This window comes from Moschus berezovskii, chromosome 5, assembly GCF_049115385.1.
Source record: "Moschus berezovskii isolate FMDL1 chromosome 5, NW_MosBer_1.0, whole genome shotgun sequence".
NCBI classification, from domain to species: Eukaryota; Metazoa; Chordata; class Mammalia; order Artiodactyla; family Moschidae; genus Moschus; species Moschus berezovskii.
The window spans coordinates 9,049,210-9,073,279 of NC_142464.1; the positions used below are offsets into that span (position 1 = coordinate 9,049,210).

At 39.6% G+C, this 24,070-nt stretch overlaps 3 protein-coding genes across 5 annotated transcripts in view; 2 read left to right on the plus strand and 1 right to left on the minus strand.

The window, feature by feature from the left end:
- The window catches only part of BBS7 (Bardet-Biedl syndrome 7), a 40,604-nt gene extending 37,936 nt beyond the window's left edge, over positions 1-2,668 (plus strand). For all 3 annotated transcript variants that reach the window (XM_088836144.1, XM_055434546.2, XM_055434548.2), the window contains 2 exons: positions 649-794; positions 1,353-2,668. In XM_088836144.1, the coding sequence (XP_088692270.1) occupies positions 649-782 (134 nt within the window). In that variant the 3' untranslated portion in view covers positions 783-794; positions 1,353-2,668. The remainder of the gene's footprint in view (positions 1-648; positions 795-1,352) is intronic.
- A 136-nt stretch (positions 2,669-2,804) lies between these two features.
- On the plus strand, positions 2,805-9,382 carry CCNA2 (cyclin A2). Its single transcript, XM_055434551.2, has 8 exons — positions 2,805-3,525; positions 4,310-4,553; positions 6,041-6,153; positions 6,323-6,546; positions 7,198-7,405; positions 7,826-7,939; positions 8,414-8,547; positions 8,859-9,382. Exons 1-8 carry the CDS (start codon positions 3,319-3,321, stop codon positions 8,905-8,907), a joined length of 1,293 nt encoding a protein of 430 aa, XP_055290526.1. The 5' UTR covers positions 2,805-3,318; the 3' UTR covers positions 8,908-9,382.
- Positions 9,383-9,516: 134 nt separating this feature from the next.
- EXOSC9 (exosome component 9) lies at positions 9,517-22,711 on the minus strand. Its single transcript, XM_055434549.2, has 12 exons — positions 22,549-22,711; positions 22,136-22,230; positions 21,367-21,486; positions 21,147-21,249; positions 20,098-20,235; positions 17,817-17,899; positions 14,266-14,398; positions 13,231-13,319; positions 12,434-12,580; positions 11,670-11,854; positions 9,987-10,065; positions 9,517-9,664 (listed from the first exon to the last, which is right to left on the minus strand). Exons 1-12 carry the CDS (start codon positions 22,612-22,614, stop codon positions 9,580-9,582), a joined length of 1,323 nt encoding a protein of 440 aa, XP_055290524.1. The 5' UTR covers positions 22,615-22,711; the 3' UTR covers positions 9,517-9,579.
- Between the last annotated feature and the right edge of the window lie 1,359 nt (positions 22,712-24,070).

The following is a 24,070-nucleotide window of genomic DNA, read 5'->3' on the forward strand; positions in this document are numbered from 1 at the left end:
TTTTTAAACTCCATTTGGTGTGAATATTCATATATTTTGTTGCAGAAATGTTTTGTTGTCAGATGCTGCCACTTTCCATGAGTATTATGCCATACATATATTCCTTTTATTATCTTACTAAAATATGAAAAACTATGAAACACGACTTACATCAAAGGCTTTAGATAAAAGATTTGATAGCTTGAATTATTTCTACTGTACATATGTCCAGATGTTTGAATCTAATTTGTCTTCAAGTCAAATGCTAAGGATTTTACTTCAAATAAAGCTGCAAGGAACAAAATCTGTCTACACTATATCAAAATGGTCAAACTGGTGGGGGAAAAAAAGAAAACCACTTGTAATTTTATATATACCGATAGGAATTCAAAACTGGCCAGCAGTTGATTGTCTGAACTAATAGCTTGTAACCACATGTTAAGAGAGTTATTAGCCAAATGATTTATATTTTAAAATTTGCCATAAAATCCCCCCCAAATAAATATTTTCTAATGCACCAATCCTTTTATACATACATACAACATCCTATTGTACGTTAAACAATAGAAATTACAGGTGCTAAGAAATTCTCAAGCAATCACTTTCATTAAATAATGTGTGGTTAATCGAATTAATCAATGACAGAAAATTATTCCTTTTTCTTTGTAGGCATGATCACCGATCTTTTCATAGATAAGTTCAAGTTTAAAGGCACCAATGTAAAAACCAAAGTGCCTCTTTTACTGGAAATTCTGGACAGTTATGACCAAAATGCACTGATTGCTTTCTTTGATGCTTCATGAAATGTAAACAAGGTAAAGTTCCAAAGAAGTTGTCTGTTTAAATGAAAATTGTTAAAACAGAATTACAAGCTAACTGTTCATACTTTTATTTCAAGTGCTTTTCAATACCGTCTAAATATAAATGAAGTATGACTTGTTTTTTGTAGCACTTTTATTTTTTTTTTGACAAATGTAATTTTTTTAAAGTAAAGAGAATTTTTATTTTTAAAAAAATGGAATATTATAACAGATTTTAATGAATTTTTTTTTCAAGAGGCTGTTTTAACTTTCAAATAAAAAAATATTGCTTGGAAAATAGACACATTTAAATTTTTAACAAGCTAACACATATGTATAAACTGCTTTACAGTTTTCAAATAGTATGTACATATGTGACCTCAATTGATCTGCACAGTATGTTGATTATTTTGTCAAATTATATAAGAAAACTGATTCTCAGTGAGATTGTGTTTAAGAGGACATGCTGTTATTTCATAAACGTGGGACCCAAGTTCTGGTGCCTCAATTATGTTTTGGTTACTCTGTGTGTTGTCAACTAGGTGATATAACCTATAAATTTTTTTTTTCTAGGACTTGAGATTGATTTACAACTGATTTTGCTGTTGCTTGGTAATGTTTTGTGACTCCTACTCAGTTTGTTAAATACTTGGGTTGGCTCATTGCATTAAATTGTGGCCAGGGATATCAGACCTTGCACAGACTGGGGGGATTTTAACTTGATGTGCTGTAACCAGTAGGGCTATACAAATGTATTACATAGGAATAGTACAGAAATAGTGATGGCTTCTTAGATTTTCCTGCACTAATAAATACTAATTTCCTTTTTTATCATATATGGAGGGAAATATAACTTTAAGACTATGGAAGTCATCAATCTTAATTCATATTTATTCATATTCAGGTGAATATTATACTTAAGATTGTGCTATTTTAAAGTGGCATAAGGATTATAATAGAAAATAAACTATTCTGTGTTTTCAAGAAGGGCACACTTATGAATTTGTTGGAAAACAACAATGTTTGTCAACTATATACCATTATATTTATTAGCTATGTGCAAGCCTTGTTGTATATTAAATGTGAAAATTTGTTAAAGGCATATATTTCTATCAGTTTTATTTTAATAAGGCCATATTGTTTTACTGTATTTAAATAACCTTCATTTCGAAATGGAACACAATTATATCTAGGTCACTGGAATTTCACTCTGTGCTTTTTGTTGCCTGCCGTACCTTGGGGGGAAAAAAGAGATAAAAATTAATGGCTGTCTAGTTGAATTTCTTGTATATTAGTTTGTTACGTATATCAACGGTAATTCAAAGTGGCCATTTAATTGCATGAAGAAAAATAAAAAGGATAAGACTGTGAAGAAGCATGAACATGGTAAGATGACACTATAGTCATCCACTTGAGTATCAATTACATAAGCAGCATGTGAAATGATCTATGCACGTTATTTAATACTAATGATAACTTATAACGTGTTGATATTATCACCCCAGTTAACAGGAAAACTGAGAATCAGAACATTGAGTAACTTGAACAAGACCACCAGGCCAGTATCGCCGGATCCAATTTTAGACCTTGAGAAACTTCAGCCAAGCTAACTGGAGGTCCTAAGGCTAAAGGCCAGTTGGTGGTGATGTGGTCTTTAAGTCATGTTTGACTCTGCGACCCCGTGGACTAACCCGTCAGGCACTATGCAAAGCCCACTCAGTTCAGTTCAGTTCAGTCGCTCAGTCGTGTCCGACTCTTTGCGACCCCATGAATCACAGCACGCCAGGCCTCCCTGTCCATCACCAACTCCCGGAGTTCACTCAAACTCATGTCCATCGAGTTGGTGATGCCATCCAGCCATCTCATTCTCTGTCGTCCCCGTCTCCTCCCGCCCCCAATGCCTCCCAGCATCAGAGTCTTTTCCAGTGAGTCAACTCGTCGCATGAGGTGGCCAAAGTATTGGAGTTTGAGTTTTAGCATCAGTCCTTCCAATGCAAGGCCCACTAATAAGCGCTAAAGTGTAATCCAGCTCGTACTAGCGGCAGCCCCTACCCTAAGACAAGAACCGCTTTGCGGCGGTATTTCAGGTCACCGTAAGCATAGGCCCCGCCTCTCCACCCGGCGCAGGCGTCCTTCCTTCTGCCGCCGTTCGCTGTTTCTTCGCCGCGCTCCGCCCCTGCTCGGGTGCCTTCGCAGCCGCCTTCATTCGCCTGCGACCGCGGCGCCCCGAGTGACGTCACAGGGACCGGCACCTTTCATTGGTCCATTTCAATAGTCGCGGGATACTTGAACTGCAGGAACAGCCCCAGCTCCGGCGGGCTGCTCGCTTCACTTCGGGGGCGTCCTTGTCCCTCCACGCCCGGCGGTTCCTGCCTCCGCCTTTCTCAGTCTCCTCGGTTCTACACGGTCCCTAGCGGACGGGCAGGCTGGCTCGGGCTGCGGCGGGCGAGTCCGGCTGGAGTGTTCCTCGGCTGGTCGGCAGGACGCAGTGCACGCTGCTTGGCGCCGGGCTGATCCCGCCGCGCCCCCGGGAGCAGTGATGTTGGGCAGCTCCGCGCACGGGCCTGTGGCCCGCGAGACGGGTTCGGCGCTAACATTGCAGCAGACGGCGTTCCAGGAGGACCAGGAGAACGTCAACCCAGAGAAGGCGGCGCCCGCCCAGCAGCCCCGGACCCGGGCTGGGCTGGCGGTACTGAAGGCCGGGAACTCGCGGGGTCCAGCGCCCCAGAGGCCTAAGACGCGACGGGTAAAGCAATGAGCGATATCCTCAGGAGAGAGGGCCGAGCGGGGGTTTTGCACGGGTTTAGCCGGCAGAGGAGAGTGGCGAGAAAGCATTTCCTGGGCTTTTCGCGGGAGGCCAGGATCAGGAGTCCCTTGATCCCTGGGTTTCTAGAGTGTAGGACGCCACATTACTCCCATTAATTACTCTCCCATACTGTCCCTGACAGTGCTATGAGTTCATGCTGCCTCTCAGCTCTCCATTGGGAGTATTTTTCCATAGATAATGGGATCAAACCAAGCCCCACAACGTTGAGTATGGTCTTTGCCCGCCTCCGCGCCTTTCTGCTTTAAACCCCAGGCACTATTCCGACCTTCTTCTTCTTCCCCATATGGGTAAAGAAACTACTTCTACTTTGGGCAAAGGTATAAAAAATACTTTGCTTTTGGTCAATTCCGCCATCTTACTGAATTTGCTCTGTTGCTCCACCCTGGGGTGAAAGAGGAAAACCACTTTTGTTTTTTGCCATCTCTGTTAAATTTGGCATCTTTCGGCCGGCCACTCCAGCCATCTCGTGGCCTAATTTTGCATAATTCCATTTGGTGTGACTCTGAAATCTTTGGTGTCACAGGAATGCCTATGACAAATTGAACCATCTCTTTCTCCAGCTACTCAAATTCCCTTGCCTGAACTTTGCCCCCAGAAGTTTTAATTTTCCTGATAGAGTACTTGGTACTAAACTTAGCAGTATAAGGGGATGAAAGTAAAATTTCACTTAATAGGCTCAAAGCAGTTAATTATTTCATTTTAGGTTGCACCTCTTAAGGATCTTCCTATAAATGATGAGCATGTCACTGTTCCTCCTTGGAAAGCAAACAGTAAACAGCCTGCATTCACCATTCATGTGGATGAAGCAGAAGAAGAGACTCAAAAGAGGCCAACTGAATCTAAAAAATCAGAAAGTGAAGATGTCTTGGCTTTTAATTCAGCTGTTACTTTACCAGGACCAAGAAAGCCACTGGCACCTCTTGATTACCCAATGGATGGTAGTTTTGGTAAGTTTTAAAGAAAACTTGAATAAATGTACTTATTAAATAGGTTGGATTAACATTTTCCTTTTAAGACATTTTACCTGAGCCTTACTACATTATGAGGTAGGCATAATGTAACAAGTTTAGAAAGGGTGTGACTTATCTCAGACCTCACAGCTAATCCGTGACCTGGTGACCTCCAAATAGATTCTAATCCTGTGCTTCTGGTACACTGCTGCTGCTGCTGCTGCTAAGTCACTTCAGTCGTTTCTGACTCTGTGTGACCCCATAGACGCCTCCTACCAGACTCCCCCATCCCTGGGATTCTCCAGGCAAGAACACTGGAGTGGGTTGCCATTGCCTTCTCCAGGTACACTGCTAGTCACATGAATTTCATTAGATCCCAAAGACTTAATTGACCCTCGAAATATTTGCTTGGTTGGGAGAATATATTTCAGTTAAGACTAACATTGTTCATACCATTTCAGAGAATGCCATATGAGGATGCAGCTTTAAATATTGAGATAGCCAACATCCCTTCCAGATCTAAAACTTTGTTTCTGTAAAATCCATCTGAGTGATTGTCTGATAACAGAGAAAGACAATTGTCTTTCTGTAAGTCAGAGTAACTGCTGTGGACAGCTCTGTCTACAGTTTGTACTGCTTTACCATCAGGCTATGGGTTCACTGGGAGAAGGAAATGGCACCCCACTCCAGTGTTCTTGCCTGGAGAATCCCAGGGACAGGGGAGCCTGGCAGGCTTCCGACTTTGGGGTCACACAGAGTTGGACACGACTGAAATGACTTAGCAGCAGCAGCAGCATGGGTTCACTGGACAGCTCACTGAATTCAGTATCAGTTTTAGTTGTATAAATGAGAGGTATAACAGAGAAGTACTTTGGAAATACAGTAATTTGTGTATTCTTATTTAAAATTCGCAGCAAATTTTAACCTCAAAGTAAACTTTGAGCTGAAATAATAAGGGATGACATTCGTTGCCTCCAAAGATGAATTTACCAATCACCCATTGATTGTACCGTTAATATGTTTGACCTGCACATGACAAATCTGATTTCCTCTTGAGCACACTTGTTAGCCCTGCTTCTAATTGTAGACTGGATTATGTTTTGCAAATGTTAGACTTTGGGGTCTGCAAACTCTTTTATGACAAATCCTAGATATTATCTCAAAGTTTGGATTTTAACCTTGTTCTAACAGAACCACTGTCTTCCTATCATTCGAGGTGAATGATGGTTTAACTTAATAACCTGCTCCTCAAATTCATTTTCCTGTTAATGGTCTATTGATATTTTAATTAAAATCATTCCAAAACTAAGTGGACAGAGGTACTAAAAATGAGAGTTAAATCTTCTATGTATTTTGTCATAAAAAGCTCTCTTAGTTGGATGAAATAAGCTCATTGGTAGTATGGGACTCCTTACAAGGACAATCATTTTTAGCTCTTAAGTCAAAAACTAAGTGAACTTAACTGTATTTTTCAATTGTCCCAGAGTCTCCACATACTATGGAAATGTCAGTTGTATTGGAAGATGAAAAGCCAGTGAGTGTTAATGAGGTACCAGACTACCATGAGGACATTCACACATACCTTAGGGAAATGGAGGTAACTGCTCCCTGAATCTACCCTTTATACTGCTGTTTATTTACTGTGGGGAAATAAAATTCAGATGATGTTTTTAAATTTCTTAACTGCCAGTTAATTACTATATTTAAGTTTCTAGCTAGTATCTGTTAATGATAGAATATCTAACTGCAATTTTAACACTCAACAGGTTAAATGTAAGCCTAAAGTGGGTTACATGAAGAAACAGCCAGACATTACTAACAGTATGAGGGCTATCCTCGTGGACTGGTTAGTTGAAGTAGGAGAAGAATATAAACTGCAGAACGAGACCCTGCATTTGGCTGTGAACTACATTGATAGGTTTCTTTCATCCATGTCTGTGTTGAGAGGAAAACTTCAACTTGTGGGCACTGCTGCTATGCTTTTAGCCTCGTAAGTCCAACTTGGTTCACTGGGTTAAAAGTGATAAGTAGTATTTTTCTGTGTAGGGAAGAAATTGTGATTTAAAATACATATATTTGGGAAGTGTGATGTTTTATCATATAACACAAAGCAGGACTCATAACTACTTGAGGGGTGGTAGTGTAGATGAAACTACAAATTTAGGACATTAATTTTCCTAGATCTTTCAGGGCACTTTCCTAGTGTCTTTCAGGGCACTTGAACCTACAGACTGGCAAGATTTTAATACACTAGGACCAGTTACAAACAAAGTGTGGTTCCTTCCAAAGAAAAGTACCTTCTGTGAAATAAGCAAAATCTTACCTTTTCCCCATTAAGATATGAAAACTATAATATAAAACATTTATTTTTCTAAGGAAATTTCCTACATTTTCAGTTACTTGATGACCTTGCTCCCATCTTGGGAAGTCAGTCTCTCATTTCCTTGGACTTCAGTGGAAGACATATATATCTAGGGCTTTTAATTAGCATTTACCCAATTTCCCCTAAAAATGGTCAAGTATCAGTGGAAACAGGCAACTGGTTTCAGATTCATTCCATTTATTCTGCTTAAGTGATTTCAAGTTGGGATAAACAAGCTTGCTTTTCTTTTAGAAGGACTAATTACTCCTTTCATTGTAGAAAGTTTGAAGAAATATACCCACCAGAAGTAGCAGAGTTTGTATACATTACAGATGACACTTACACCAAGAAACAAGTTCTGAGGATGGAGCACCTAGTCTTGAAAGTCCTGGCTTTTGACTTAGCTGCACCAACAATTAATCAGTTTCTTACCCAGTACTTCCTGCATCAGCAGCCTGCAAACTGCAAAGTTGAAAGTTTAGCAATGGTAAGTTCCTTTCATTCTGTTGAATGAAGATCCTAAGGTCACAACTGGGGCAAGCTCTAGTTTCATTATACTGTCTTGGTCAAGGAATGTAGTGTTCTAGGACAGATGAGAGCTGTAGCACTTGAGAGCAAGCCCATCACTTGCAAAGGATAATATAAATTGAGAAGGCACTGGGGATATGAGAATGGAAAACGAGTGGTAGCCAGAAGGGCTGTTCTTAAGGCTAGAGGAAAAATACAGGATGAGAAGGAAGCAAAACAATGCAGTAGTGGATATATTTAAAGATGTGACTGAAAATTTTTATATGGCTGCTATACAGCCAGTCTTAAAAGACAGGAAAAAATTAGGTCAGAAAGGGAGGATTTGAGGTTTGAATTCCAGAGCTCTTATGATCATAAAGTGTTTACTTTTTCATTCCAGTTTTTGGGAGAGTTAAGTTTGATAGATGCTGACCCATATCTAAAGTATTTGCCATCAGTTATCGCGGCAGCGGCCTTTCATTTAGCACTCTACACAGTCACAGGACAAACCTGGGTATGTATTACAACATCTCCACACATCTACCTTGTGATTTTAAATGCCTGTGCCAGATAAGTAACTGTCCTAGACAACTGATAGTTGTCTAAATGTACTGAACTGGAAGAGCTGTTCAACCATCTACCCTGTTTAAAGCGTCCTGTCTTACCTTGTCTTTGTTAGGTAGAAAGTTTAGTTACTACTTGGATTTGAAAGATGTGCTTAAAGAATTTGGGCAACAAGGCCTGCCACTGGCAGGGAAAATCATAAAAATTGAAGTCAGCAAAAAGGAGCTTAAAAACTGGAAATGTTCAGTTCAGTTCAGCTCGTCCAACTCCTTGTGACCCCGTGGCCTGCAGCATGCCAGGCTTCCCTGTCCACCACTGGAGGTGTTAAATACTGAAGTTTAACAAAACTCAAGCTTAATGCCAACTACTAACTTGTATTTAGTGTCTGTTACAAAGTTCCATGGTTTTCTTCTCCCTCCTGCAGCCTGAATCATTAGTACAGAAGACTGGATATACTCTGGAAACTCTAAAGCCTTGTCTCCTCGACCTTCACCAGACCTACCTCAGAGCACCACAGCACGCACAACAGTCAATAAGAGAGAAGTACAAAAATTCAAAGTAAGAATTAACAGCAGGAGATATTACACACGTTTGCTTTTCCAGGCTGTCCTACAGTTCAGAGTTCCTTACTATTTTATTATTTAAGCAGCCGCTCTCTTAGCAGCCATGTGTTTTGAGCTTTCTGTCCTATATTTGAGTGAGAAAAGGGGAGAAGAGGGCATGCATGCATGTGTGGGGCACCAGACTGGCTTTGTAAATGTTAAATCAAGTAGGCAGAAATTTGTGAGCTCCTAGTATGTGTATAATTCCAAGATCTGCTTCACCCAATGAATGTTTACTAAAAATGGATTTTTTTTTCCTACTTACAGGTATCATGGTGTTTCTCTCCTCAACCCGCCAGAGACACTAAATGTGTAACAGTGAAAAGACAGCCTTTGTTTTCTAAGATGTAAATCACTCAAAGTATATGGTGTACAGATTTTACCTTAGGTTTTAATTTTACAATCATTTCTGAATACAGAAGTTATGGTCCAGTACAAATTATGGTATCTATTACTTTTTTAATGGTTTTAATTTGTATATCTTTTGTACATGATCTTAGATATTTGGCTAATTTTAAGTAGTTTCTGTTAAAGTATTAATGATGTCAGCTGTCAGGATAATAATAAATTGATTTGGAAAATTTGGTTTGTAAGTCAAATTTAATTTGAGGTAAAAATTTGACTTCAGAATTTCACTCAGAAAAATTCACTGGGACTAGAAAGGCTTCTTCCAACACACAGGTGCTGACATTCACTTCCTTAAGGAACTGGGCCAGCTGTGACTTGGGAATAATATGAGACTCCTTCAGGCCTGTGTACACACTATGAAAACACTTCTTCATTCGTCAGCTTTTAGTACACTTGACCTACCAAAATGACAGCTATTTAAAACCTGTAGAGTTCTCCAGACATTTATTTTAAAGCATAATGTAAAAAACTGTATAAAGTAGGTTTTATGATGGATCTGTGAATAAAATACTCAAGATTGTTAGCACTGAATAAATACCTTTTTAATAGTTATATACACAAATATACAACTATGTGAACTTTAATTGGCCGCTCTCTTCTTTTTTCTCTTCTTCACTGGCTTTTTACTTGGTGCTTTCACTTGTGTTGCACTGATGGTCTGTGTTCTGTGAACAAAGTAAATTAATGTTTCAGCAGTATTAGTACTATGAGCTGATTCCACAAATGGCTTACCAATCTTACTTCCTACACTGCCCCCTACTTTGGTGATCCAAACTTTACTTTTTCCAGTAGGTCGGATATTTGCCCACTATGGCAGAAGAATAACCTAGAAAGGCACCCATGCAGTTGTATAGAGAAACCATAGAAAGGACATCTGGATTGCTAATGGAAAAGGTGTCTGTTTAGAGGGTAAGATGACAATAAACCAGAGAGCAAGCCTCTAAAGAGTCTTGAGTACACATTTGAAATAAATCAGAAATTTGTTACCTTATTTTCTTTGGATTCTTATCTGGTTCTAAAATGATCATTTCTTCTTCTTCACTGTCTGAGAGCACTATAGGGGCATCTTTAAGAAAATGTTAGAGGAATTAGATTTCAGATAGAAGAGGCCCAGGTGGCATTTTGGCTGGAGGCTTACAGATCTGTTTGGTTCTTCCCTTCCCTGAGTTTATTCAGAGGTTCAGAGTTGGAGCTCTGAAAAACCATGTGTGCTGGTTTCACAGAAAAGTTGGGGGGGTAAATCTATATATTTTATAGATACAGTGCATCTTTTATAGAACTAATCTGGATACAAGTCAATATGCCAACTGAATTCCTTGTGCTTTCTAAAAGATTTTTGCCAAACTCCTCCAGAAACTGTCAATTTAAATTAAAAAAAAAACAGTATATGAAGAATCCATTTCCTACAAATCCATTTCCGATCCACATGAGTTTTCCATTTCTTCCTTCGTATGTATGTGCTACGTTGTGTCAGTTGTGTCCAATTCTTTGCGACCCTATGGACTTGCAGGCTCCTCTGCCCCTGGGCTTCTCCAAGCAAGAAAACTGGTTGCCACTTCCTCCTCCAGCGGATCTTCCCCACCCAGGGATCGAACCCACGTCTCTTAGGTCTCCTGCATTGGCAGGCAGGCCACCTATAAAGGCATATATATTTTTTTTTTTTAAAGTATCAAGCTGAGTAAGGGTCCCAGTCAATGGGGATTGTTTCTTTTTTTGGCCTTACAAAGAAACCCCAGTAGGTTCTCAGTAACAACTATTTCAGCCAGATTTAATAATTGTCCTTTAGTTCTCTACCAACCTACTTTATGTCTACATAAATAATTCATGATAGATTTTGATTTTCCTTAAAATATCCACAGGTGAGAATCATATCTATAGTTCTGTTGCTTTCAGGATGCCAGAAACATCTAGGACTACCACTGTTCATGCAGAATGTTGTGGGTTCTCATACAGCTCTTCTATGGTAGCCATATGCGGCTACTTAACTACATCAATTAAAATTCTGCATTCAGTTACATAAGCCACATTTCACTGCTCAACAGCACTGGCCTAGGGGCTACTATGCTGGACAGTGTACACAGAACATTTCTAACGCTGCAGAAAGTTGTACAGACAGCACTATTCTAATACATGTTATGATACTTCCTTTTTATATCTGAAGCTTCCCAAGTGACTCGGTGGTAAAGAATCCGCCTGCCAGTGCAGGAGACGGGGGTTTGATCCCTGGGATGGGAAGATTGCCTGGAAGAGGAAATGGCAACCTGCTCCAGTATTCTTGCCTGGGAAATCCCACAGACAGAGCCTGGTGGGCTACAGTCAATGGGGTCGTTAAAGAGTCAGAGACAACTTCGCGACTGAGCATGCACTAAAAACTATACAAAGAAAAAACAGCATGCACGAATGAGGTTTAAGAAATTTATCCTTTTAAAACTGGCCTGGATATATAATAAAAAAAAAAAAACTTTTATGCCACTCTTTTTCACATATCAAAGTATACCACCATTCTACAAAGTATATTCTTAGAAAAGAATTGGGAGTTAATATTGCAGTCAGCCTCAACAGCTGAAAATTTAGTCCCTCTAAATAAGTAACTGCTAATATAAAAATAAGATTCCTAAGATATATATGTATACATATACACATTACATATAGCCATAAAGTGTCACATACCTTGGCTTCCAATATTAGAGACTTCTACTCCTGTGTCCATTTTTAAACCATCAAGAATGATAGCTTCATCACTGTCACCTTCATCCTGGTCTTCCTTCTCAGAGTCTTCAAGATGACCCCAGGAGTTTTCTACTCCCTCTCCAATTTGAGCAGTTCCAGGAGTCCACAGCACAGGTTTAGAAACACTTAGCAAGTTAAGAAAACTGAATAACAAATATACTGCTATTTGATGCAGTGTTGAAAACAATTAGAATGAAAGTTCTCTTCCGTTAAGTTTGAAGTTCACCTAAAATTCTTAGGAAAAAAATTATTAATGGCTATACTATGGATGGCTGAACAATGAAGAAAATGTGTAACTCAGATTAAGATTTTATGGACAGAATGGGTGACAAATATCAAGACACACACACTGGCTTGGAACATTTCAGTTGTAATAAATTTGGTGAATGAATCACTTTTAAGAACAATGATGTATATATAGTGTTTGACTATGTCACTGAGATTCAAGAATTTTTCCAAAGGAAAATGAAACACTGTAAGTTGTTAAAATATAAAATTTTCTGATTTCTGAGGATAGGTGAAGAGAAGGTAGATGTTACACCACCAATTTGCCTCATCATTATCTTGTCTTGTAAATGTTTTTTACTGTTTTCAGAAAACAAATTTCAGTATGCAGACACTTCACACAGCCCTAATCATGTCACAAGTATTATAAATCTTGTTTTTACTGAAAAAAGAAAAAAAAAATCACCCAGTAAAGATACACTTCTGAAGGAGGTTCAGCTTCAGAAATGATTTCTTCTGCTTTCTCCTCTACATCGGAAGTATCAACAGGGGCCTTTTCCATTTTAAATGCTGTAATCCTTTGATTTGCCATAGATTCTGCAAAGCCAAACTTTCCACCTTCTTTCCTATGTGGATTTTTTTAGGGAGTGGGGAGGGAAAGGGAGAATGAGATGGAAGAGAAGACAGCAAGGAAAGAAAAGTTAACTATTTTATCCTTTTGATAAATGAGACATTGGATGAGAAATTATTTGACTAACTTAATCTCACCCATTTATTTGTCTATCAAGTGAGATAATAGAAAGTTACTAAAATTAACCATTTATTAAACCATAGCCAAGCATATGCTATGTGCTTGAGGTACATTATTCTCCAATCCTCAAACCAGCCCCACCAGGTAGGCAGTAACCTCCCAGACCACAGCAGACATTGAAGGACAAGACAGCTATCACTTAACATCACAAAGTAAGAAGAGATGGGGATCAACCCCAGCTTGTGTTCTGTTAGTATAAATTACCAGATTCTCTTTTTCCTAAGAAAATGTTAATTTTTTTAAAAAAAGAAAAGCATTGTGTGGCTTTTCAGTACAGATTATGCTTAAATGGAATGCAATACAATAAACAGTTTGATCAACTTTCAAAAACATTAAGTACTATATTCAACTATTAGATAAGGAAAGATTTGAGCGTAAAAATTGTATGGTTATGCTTGTGCGAGAAAAGTTGTTAACAGAAAAATTTATAACAAAGCGTTCAATTCTAAAAAAAATTAAACTTACCTAACTTTCTGGTCGTTCTCCAAAGCTTTCTGTATTAGCTCTGTAATTTCCATTACTTTCACACCAGCTATTCTACTACATCGCAAAACCTATTTATAAAAGTGAATACTATTATAAAGACAACTAATCAAAGAGTTTTCTTTAGCAAAACTAAAAACATAAGATTAGTTTTTCTACCTTTGCAATTTAAGCCTTTTTTTTCAAATCAGAAAATAATACAATATAAAAACACAAATTAAGGCAAGATGTAGGAGACTTTTAATTAAGGGAACTGACCCGAAAACTTTTCTATGACAGTGTAAGATACACTGAAAAGGCCACAGATACACTCACTTCCTTTCTGTGAGTGATCCCTACCTCTGCTGAAGACAGAGCTGCAAAGTGTCCCCTCAGAAGCTTTTATAAGCAGATTTCCAGGCCTCAGGGACCAGTGGATCAGAATCTCTGGAAATAACATTTACTGTATACTTAATTTATACTACACACTCCAAAGTATCCATATTGATCCTTACATTCTCCTAACAAGAAGGTGCTGACAATAAGATTATTTCCTATTTTACAGATAAAGAGACTGAAGCACAAAAAGATGAAATAATCTCCCAAAGGTCAGTTAGTGTAAGGCAGAGCTGGGATTTCAACCAACGAGCCTTTGTGCTCCTAACCAGTTGCACCATGTGCTGCGTGGCAGTCTAAGAGCTCCCACATGAACCTTATATGCAGCTGGATTTGAGAATTTCTGCCCACTGCACCCAAATCTCAAAAGTAAAATGTTTACCTAAATCTACTTTACGACACTTGATATAAATCCCTTTCCTCACTGGGAAGAAGAGTATTCCTCTGTGTAGAGGGGTTAGACTGTGGAGCGCCACGCACAGGAGAGGAAGGAAGGACCCCTTAGCATAAGGACAGTCATGAAAGCAGAGTCTAACAGAGCCGAGGGTCATATATGGAAAATACCCGTTGGATTTTAGGCAAAAATCAAGACAAAACTTCTAAGAGACTTATTCTTAATGGAACATCAATCAAAATACTGACTTGATCTTTTAGCAGCATTATCCCACCACTGGACTGGATGGTACAAATCTCTCGATGCTTATTCATGGCAATCACCAGCAAGCCATCCATTACACGTTCTTCTCGTTCACTGGGATCCACCAATAAATACGTTCTGAAATGAATGTTAAGTGTACCTGAACAAATGTGATACTGAGCATTTGTCAATTGTTTAAATCGGATAATTGCTTGACATACTGTGCTGGTTTCTGCCATGTGCGTCAGCCACAGGTATGCTTATGTCCCCTCCCTCCCAACCCCCGCACCCGGTCCCAGCCCTCTCGATCATCGGAGCACCAGATCTGAGCTCCCTGCACCATACAGCAAGTGTCCACTGGCTATCTAATTTCACATATGGTTAAGCATGTTTCAAAGCCACTCTCAGTTTGTCCCCTCCCTCCCTCCCTGTATCCACAAGCCTGTTCTGTGCTTCTCCACTACTGCCCTGCAAACAGGTTCATCAGTACCATCTTTCTAGATTCCATATGTATGTGTTAATACCTGATATTTGTCTTTCTCTTTCTGACTTAGTTCACCCTGTATAACAGGCTCTAGGTTCATCCACCTTGTTAGAAATGAGTTAAATGTTTCTCCTTTTTATGACTGAGTAATATTCCATTGTGTATATGTACCACAGCCTCTTTATCCATTCATCTGTCAATAATCATCCAGGTTGCTTCCATGCCCCAGCTATTGGAAATAGTGCTGTGATGACACCGGAGTACATAACGTCTTTTTCAATTATAGTTTTCTCAGGATATACATATATATGCACCCAGTAGTGGGATTGCTGGGTTATGTGTTGGTTTTATTCCACATTTTTTAAGGAAATTCCATACTACAGTAGTTGTACCAATTTGCATTCCCACCAACAGTGCAAAAGGGTTCCCTTTTCTCCATACCTTTTCCAGCATTTATTGTCTTGAGATTTTTTGATGATAGCCATTCTGACTCATGTGAGGTAATACCTCATTATAATTCTGATTTGCATTTCTCTAGTAATGAGCGATGTTGAGCATCTTTTCATGGGTTTATACACTATGTGTATAGTAATGAGCAATGCTGAGCATCTTCTTATGTGTTTATATGCCATGTGTATGACTTCTTTGGAGAAACATCTGTTTAGATTTTCTGCCGATGTTGTGATTGGGTTGTTTGTTTTTCTGGTATTGAGCTGAATGCTGCTGCTGCTGCCAAGTCGCTTCAGTCGTGTCCAACTCTGTGTGAGCCCATAGACAGCAGCCCACCAGGCTCCACCGTCCCTGGGATTCTCCAGGAAAGAATACTGGAGTGGGTTGTCATTTCCTTCTCCAATGCATGAAAGTGAAAAGTGAAGGTGAAATCACTCAGTCATGTCTGACTCTTCGCAACCCCATGGACTGCAGCCCACCAGGCTCCTCCATCCATGGGATTTTCCAGGCAAGAGTACTGGAGTGGAGTGCCACTGCCTTCTCCACTGAGCTGAATAAGCCGCTTGTATATTCTGGAAATTAATCATTTGTCAGGTTTGCTACTATTTCTCACATTCTGTGTCAGTTTTAAGATAATGGGTATTTTAAAAAGATTTGTTATTGTTCAGCCAAATCATGTCTGACATGAGCTGCAGCCCACCAGGCTCCTCCATCCATGGGATTCCCCAGGCAAGAATACTGGAGTGGGTTGCCATTTCCTACTCCAGGGGAATCTTTTCAACCCAGGGACTGAACCCACATCTTCTGCACTGCAGGCACATTCTTTACCACTGATCCACTCCGCCTGCCAATGCAGGAGCCACGGGTTCAATTCCTGGGTCAGGAAGATCCTCTGGAGAAGGAAATGGAAACTCACTTCAGTATTTATGCCTGCAAAATTCCATGGACAGAGAAGTATCAATCTAATCACACCATTTTTAAAAGACAGCACTATAATAAAGTCAAGAGAGTGTATGCAGGTCTGAGCCAATGAATTTGAGTCACTTTAATGTGAAGAGACAACAGAATTATTAAAATATTAATTTGGTTAATTTTAAAGCTTCCCTAATATTCTGTACTTTGAAATTCTTCCAGGTTCTGCTTATGGCTCATTAAAGAAATGCAAAATATCTCAGGAACAATTTTTAATATACTGATTACATATTAAAATAATATTTTAGATATACTAAGTAAAATAAACTGTTCTGTTCTGTTCAGTCGCTCAGTCGTGTCCAACTCTTTGCGACCCCGTGGACTGTAGCCTACCAGGCTTCTCCGTCCATGGGATTCTCCAGGCAAGAATACTGGAGTGGGTTACCGTTTCCTTCTCCAGGGGATCTTCCCGACCCAGGGATCGAACCCGGGTCTCCCGCATTGGAGGCAGACGCTTTAACCTCTGAGCCACCAGGGAAGCCCAGTAAAATAAACTATATAAAAATTAATTTTACCTGTTTCTTTTTACCCTTTTCATGTGGCTACTAAAACTACATATATGGCTTATATAGTAATTCTACTGGACAGTGCTATTTCCCTCTAATAAAATTCAGTGACTGAAAGATGAAAGTTTTTCTCCAATTCTCAGTTATAAAATTGCTAAAATATTTATACCTTTGTTCCTAAAAAGACTTAAGACTCAAGTTTTCATTTAAAGGCACCTAAACTATGAAGAAGGCTGATCACCGAAGAATTGATGTTTTTGAACTGTGGTGCTGGAGAAGACTCTTGAGAGTCCCTTGTACTACAAGGAGATCCAACCAGTCCATTCTAGAGATCAATCCTGTGTGTTCATTGGAGGGACTGATGCTAAAGCTGAAACTGCAATACTTTGGCCACCTCATGCGACGAGTTGACTCAATGGAAAAGACTGATGCTGGGAAAGGTTGGGGGCGGGAGGAGAAGGGGACGACAGAGAATGAGATGGCTGGATGGCGTCACCTACTCTATGGACATGAGTTTGGGTGAACTCCGGGAGTTGGTGATGGACAAGGAGGCCTGGTGTGCTGATTCATGGGGTCGCAGAGAGTCGGACACAACTGAGCGACTGAACTGAACTGAAACACCATTTAAAGGACCTAAGATTTCATGTTTTCTGTTGTAGGAGGAATCAGCAGTGAGTTGTGAAGAAACTGCTGGAGAGCTGAAGGAACCTAGATTTTTACCCATCTATGAACCATTCCCCCCTGTGACCTGCTCTTATCCTGTAACTATTCCATTTAATATGCTCCACAAATATACTCCAAAGTCTTCCATTAATCCACAGTAAGTCTCACCCACGCTCCAAAATTAGAGCCTAATATCTGTATCTAGGGAAGATACACTAACATGTTGTGGTAAAATCATAAATTTCTAAGTATACCATGAAAAGAAAAACATGAAGTCTCTTCGTTAGAGGAGAGTTTATCACTTCTATTGAAGAAACTCTCAGGACTGAGCATTTGTCAACTAATGCTCTTAGAAAGAAAGAAAAGAACTTTGTTCTTTAGTATTAAAGGAAATTTGTTCATTTGCCTATGGCACCTTTGAGCAGAACAAAAAATTTCTAGCTTCATTAATAATTTTGGCCATGACGAGGATGAGACTTACCCTTGCTGGAAGAAGGCAAAACTGACACAAATGGGCATGTGATGGATGCTCAGTGGTACAGGATCACGTTCTTCAAGTGTATACTGTTTGAAAATAAGTTTCAATGATTACAGTCACTAAGTTATAAACATACAAAAATATCTTCTTCTACATCAAATATTAAGGTAAAAGACAAAATCCCTTTAATCCTGAGTACCTAAATAACTTCTTTTGCAATTTACCTGTTTGACTTTGCCATTCACCCTTCTTATAACTTTATGTATCTGTCAAAAAGGTTTATTGAGGTATAATTTACATACCATAAAGTCCACTAATCGTTGGTAAATAATCCACTTTCTAGTAAATATATCAGTTCAGGTCAGTTCAGTTGCTCAGTTGTGTCCGATTCTTTGCGACCCCACGGACTGCAGCAAGCCAGGCCTCCCTGTCCATCACCAACTCGCGGAATTTACCCAAACTCATGTCCATTGAGTTGTTGGTGCCATCCAACCATCTCATCCTGTCATCCTCTTCTCCTCCTGCTTTCAATCTTTCCCAGCATCAGGGTCTTTCCCAATGAGTCAGTTCTACGCATCAGGTGGCCAAAGTATTGGAGCTTCAGCTTCAATATCATAGTTGTGTAATTATCACCACAATCCAGTTTTTTCAAACATTCTCATTACTCACTTCAAATCCCTTTAGCATGTCTGAAGTTGATCACCCTCACTCCCAGCTCAAAGCAATCACTGATTTACTTTGTCTCTAGAAATATGCCTTTTCTAGGCATTTCATGTAAGTGGAATCAATTTTAATCTCCTGCATCTGCCTCCTTTCAACTGAGCCTATTTCATCCACCTTGAAGTATACATGACGTCAGCAGCTTGGTCCTTTTTGCTGTGAAATAATATTCCACTGTGTAGGTATACCACACTTGGCTTTTCCATTCACTAGTTGATGAACATTTGGATAGTTTCCAGTTTTGGGCTATAGCAAACAATGCTGCTATGAACATTCACATAGAAGTCTTTGAGTGAATGGATACTTTCATTCTCTTTGAGTACACTCTTAGGGATAGAACTGGTGGGCTGTATTAAGTTTACACTTAACTTTTTTAAGAAACTGCCAAACTCTTCCAACATGGCCGTACCACTTTACCACCATCAATATCCATTGAGTATCTTTTTTTAATGAATAATTAATTTACTTAGTTTTGGCTGTGCTGGGTCTTTACTGATGCACGGGCTTTTCAGGGGTTACTCACTGGTTGTGTGGGTTTCTCGCTGTGGTGGCTTCTCTTGCTGCCGAGCACAGGCTCTAGGTGAGCAAGTGTCAGCAGCTGCAGCTGGCTCAGTGTTTGTGGCTCGGGGGCTTAGGTGCTCCATGGCCTGTGAAATCTTCCTGGATCAGGGATCAAACCTGTGTCTCCTGCATTGGCAAGCAGATTCTTGACCACCCAGCCACCAGGGAAGTCCTGTACAGTATTTTCTAATCAGTGTCTTTTTTGCCTACTAATCACACTATACTTTCTTTTTTACTTCCTTATACCAACTCCCTTCTCTAAAGGAACATCTCCATTGTTAACAAAACTTTGTCTACATCTCTGTCTTTCAAGAGTCTGCTCCAACTTAATTCCTAAAAATAGCATCATGAATGACAGCTTAGAGAATCTGGGCATTTGATGTTTCCTTTGTAAATTCAAAAATCAAACCATCACCACAGTGCACTTTCACTCTCCTAGCACGTAATTTATATAAACTGAAATTGAGATACTCTGTACACACAAAAAAGGACAATGGAAATAGTCTAAGTCCATGGTTTTCAAAATGTGATCCTTATACCACCACTATCAGTATCACCTGGGAACGCTCTTAGAAGTACAAAGTCATACATCCTATCCCCATCCTACTCTGAGGATGGAGACTAGCAATATGTTTTAACAATCTTTCCAGGCGTTTCTGATGGCTTTTGCCACAGAATAAGAAAAAGCATCTCCCTGTGAAAATACTGAGAATTGTATATTTTTCACACACCCCCTAAGCATAAGCTGGTCACTTTATCTAATGCTCACAATCCAATCTAGTTCTATTCTAGAACATCAAGATAGCTACTTCCATTGACAAAACTTCTGTATAGGAGTTTTAAGAGATTTCAAGGGCAATTATAAGCACATGTAGTTTTTGCCTTATGAACAAATTTTAGAACATATCTAATTGCCATTTACAACAAAACTTCATTAAAAACAAGTTGTCCTGCACGTCACTCATTCTTAAGAAGGAGCCTGGCTCACATCACGGGAGCTTACCAACGTTACTTCATCTCCTTGGACAGAGACATCAGGCCTTCGGAAGTGACATAAGGCTACAATTGCAGCAATGCTGGCAGCATCGATAATATTTCCATCATGATTTAATAAATGTAGGTCCACGCGTATTTGCCAAACCTGAACGTGAATTTAAAACAAAAATAAATCCTAAGTGGTCACAAGCACAGATTTATTTATAAGGAAAGATAACACTGTGTGCAAATTTTTCTCTTGCTGTTAAAACATGCCTTTATTCCTTCCAGTGTACCAGTAAAAACATATTTAGAAAAATATTAATCCAGACCAACACCTGAAATACCAATAGTTCACCTTTCTCTGAGTCATCTGACAACAGTAAAATATATACTCCAACAGAACAGAACCACTCTTATGTTTAGTACTAAGATTTCCCTAACTTAGTCCCAAGACTAACATATTTTTATTGTCTCCTAACGTAAAAAACTCAAACACTTAGGTTCCTGGACAATATTTATGATAACCTTACAAGTAAAGGAAGTATAATATTCAAGTATGTAATGTGGAAAGATTAAAGTGACCTCTCTGAAGGCAAAAAGATGGTTAAAATACCCTAATCAAGAATAAAGTTTTAATATTACTAAGCAGCACAATATGTTGACAGTAATATTTCTAATGTCAGACTACCAGTGACTCACTATGAGGCCCTGTGTAGGTCAATGAACTTATCCAAATGAAGGATTTAATCAGTTCTTTAGTTCTTCATCCATAAAAAAGGATATTATCTGCTTCCATCAACTCACTTATAAGAAAAAGACATGAGAATATGTAAAAACCACAAGTTCTTTGAATAAAGAATTTGTATACAAATCTAAGCTGCTATTTTCACCAATGTTTTTTGTCCTTCCAAAGCGAGATTCTATAGAAAGTGCTGCAGACAGCACTCCATAACATCTGAAGTAAACCAGAACAAAACTGAATTAACTGAAGCTCTGAGAATGAAAGTACAGTACAGAGATCCATGAATCAACAGCATTTATCCCAAGATTAAGAATTTCGGGTATACTGCCCACCTTTTCACCAGCAACAACACAGAGAGATTCAGTGTCTATACACTTCGAATTTCGTAGACATCTTTCCAAGAGGCGATTCAACTTCACCAAGAGATCTGACTGCCTGTGAAAACAGGAATGGGCTAATGTCATGAAATGTAACAGCAGGCATTAAAACAATAGTTCATCCCTGTTAGGCTTTCCTCTGTTAAAGCAGTTTTTTAAAAAAAGATTTAAATACCTGCCAGGTTCAAAAGCTGGGGCAGCCATCTGAGAGAGCTCAAGGTTAAAAAAGAGAATACCTTCTGTTGCCCTATTGAGTTTTGGAGAAACAAGTTCACAGGAAACCTGTCCAAGAACTCTGCAAAAATAAAGTGCAAATCTTTTAATTAAATGTTCAGTATGATATATCCCTATGGTTGAAGTTACACACAAAGTACAGTAGTAGAATATATACAGAAATAAAACATATATTGGTATACCCCAAAACATCTATTATAATATTTACTATTCCACAGATTTTTAAGCGTCAATGACCATTACTCCTCTTTTCACAAATATCTAATGATACAATCGGACATACAACCTTGAGATACCTTAAGTTTTCACATGGCATAGTTCATCAACATTATCTGACCAATATCTCCACAACTTCCAAATGAACATTAAAAACAAAATTCTCACCTCACTCAGGAAAAGGAGGGAAGTAGGCCCTTGTCAATGACAACAAATGTAAGGAACAAATTCAGTGCAATCACTGCTGGCTGCATATATGATTCACAAAGGTCAGAAACAACTGTGTGTGGCTCGTGTTGACAGAAAATATATTCATGATTAAAAATGCAAAGTGTAGTTATCAAACTAAAGTCCTACATTAAAGAAAATATACTTATTTGGGGTAGCTAAACAAAGGACTGTTCAGACTTCTTATCTGCTTTGTAAACTGAGCCAATAAAGTTCTTTCCTAAATTTCTCCCTATTGAGCTTATACCTAATTTGAATTCAGTTACCTTGTTTTCCCAAGCTCCACAATGCAGCACCCATAATCTGTTCCAAATGAAATCTTGATGTTCCTATAATCATAGGTTTGTCTGCCATCCAGCCGCTGTAAGCAGAACATTCATTCGTTTATTCCTAATACAAATATCTATTCCTCTTTGCTGGGCAGGCGCCGGGCTAAGGACTTAGAGGTACGTGTGATACTAACTACTCCACATGGGAGAGTGGAAACTAGGTGCCCGGGTACTGACAGTCGCTGGCATGACCCGAGCCTTGAAAAGACCCCACCTGGGCCAAATAAATACTGGGGGTTTGGGGGGAGCACCGGCGGCTCCTCCTGGGGCTCCCCGGGCCTACGAGAGCTAAGTCCAAGCATCCAGGCCGGAAGGCTGAGAGCTGACGCAGCGCTAAAGTCGCAGTTTACCTTCTTCTCTTCAATGGCGCGGAGTAGAAAGCGGCGCTCGCAGTTTGACAGTGGCGTCTCCTTCATGCTGTCGAACCAGCAGACCAACAAGCACTGGAATCCGCAGGGAAAACAGAACTCGAACCTCTTCACGCGCGCCCAGCTCACACCGCGGCGCAGAGGATTGACGTCATCAAAGCGCGGTGGCTGAAGCTGGGAAAGCAGAGGCTAGCGGGGCGTGGCTAGTGCGCAGGCTCAAAGCGAAGTTACACCACCCTGACTGAATTCCTGCTGACTGGAGAAGCAAAAAGAGGCGAAATTCAGAGAAAAACGGAAAGATCTGTTATTACAAAGTAAGCGAGAAAAGGACCCCGACAAAACCACCAGTGATAGAAATTAATATCAGTAAAGCACTCTCACTTCTACACTTCTATCTTCAGTTCTAGCGGAGTAGACTAGAAGATATTATTGCTACTTTACAGATGAGGAACTTGAGATTTGGCTACAAAAAGGTGCAGAGGCAGACTTTGCTGCACATTCATTGGAGAAACACTGGAACTGGAGAAACGCCGTGAGGAGTAGGGGAAGGAAGAAAGTTCAGATGGTGACTTAGGGTATTACCGGCTGACGGTGTAAGCCTGGAAAAGCTGACAAGAATTGAGAGTATTCGCAGTTTGTAACTAATCGTGTTATACCTACCATTGACTGAAACAAAATTCGCTGTTTATTTCTTACAGTCTCCCCAGTTGTTTTAAGGTATTAACCCCCTTTTATAGCAGGCGTAGAGGACTTTTAATGTGTTCGTCCGCCAACCACTTGGCTTTTGGGGAGAGAGAGAATCAAGAAGTACAGATCTTCCTCCACTTAGGGTAGAGTTATGTGCAGATAAAGCCATGTTAAATTGACAATACATTGATACACCTAACCTAAGAATATCATGACTTAGCCCAGCCTGCCTTAAACTTGCTCAGAACACCTGCATTAGTCTACAGTTGTGCAAAGTCATCCAACACAAAGATTACTTTATAATTAAGTGTTAAATATTACGTGTAATTTACTGAATATTGTCCTGAATGTGAAAAGCAGAATAGATGTATGGATACAGAACTGTTTTATCAGTTGTTTGGTGGTGATTTAGTCACTAAGTCGTGTCCAACTCTTGAGACCCCATGGACAGTAGCCAGCCAAACTCCTCTGTCTGTGGGATTTCCCAGGCAAGAATACTGGAGTGGGTTGCCATTTCGCTTTCCAGGGGGTGTTCCTGACCCAGGAATCAAACCCAGGTTTTCCTGCACTGCACATGGACTCCTGGATTTCTAAGGGAGCTGTGGTTGCTACCAGCGTTCGACATGACCATCGAGTATCGGACTACATATCTATTGCCTGGGAAAAGATCAAAACTCAGAAGTATGGTTTCTACATATTGCTGTCAAGCCATGGAAAAATTGAAAGTGTAACCATTGTAGTCCAGGACTGTCTGTAGTTAAAAGCAGGAATTAATTCCACACTGAGCCCAGATTCTGACTCTGCACTTTAATTGTTC

Bases quoted from the DNA above. Each gene is read 5' to 3' on its own strand.
- CCNA2 (XM_055434551.2), top strand. From the start codon at position 3,319: ATGTTGGGCAGCTCCGCGCACGGGCCTGTGGCCCGCGAGACGGGTTCG. The intron at 6,547-7,197 runs GTAAGTCCAACT...CTTTCATTGTAG, and splicing joins GCTGCTATGCTTTTAGCCTC to AAAGTTTGAAGAAATATACC. The intron at 7,940-8,413 runs GTATGTATTACA...TCCCTCCTGCAG, and splicing joins CAGTCACAGGACAAACCTGG to CCTGAATCATTAGTACAGAA.
- EXOSC9 (XM_055434549.2), bottom strand. From the start codon at position 22,614: ATGAAGGAGACGCCACTGTCAAACTGCGAGCGCCGCTTTCTACTCCGC. The intron at 20,236-21,146 runs GTGGGCAGTATA...ATTCACGTTCAG, and splicing joins GTGTTGTTGCTGGTGAAAAG to GTTTGGCAAATACGCGTGGA. The intron at 9,665-9,986 runs GTAACAAATTTC...CTTTGTTCACAG, and splicing joins AAGAATCCAAAGAAAATAAG to AACACAGACCATCAGTGCAA.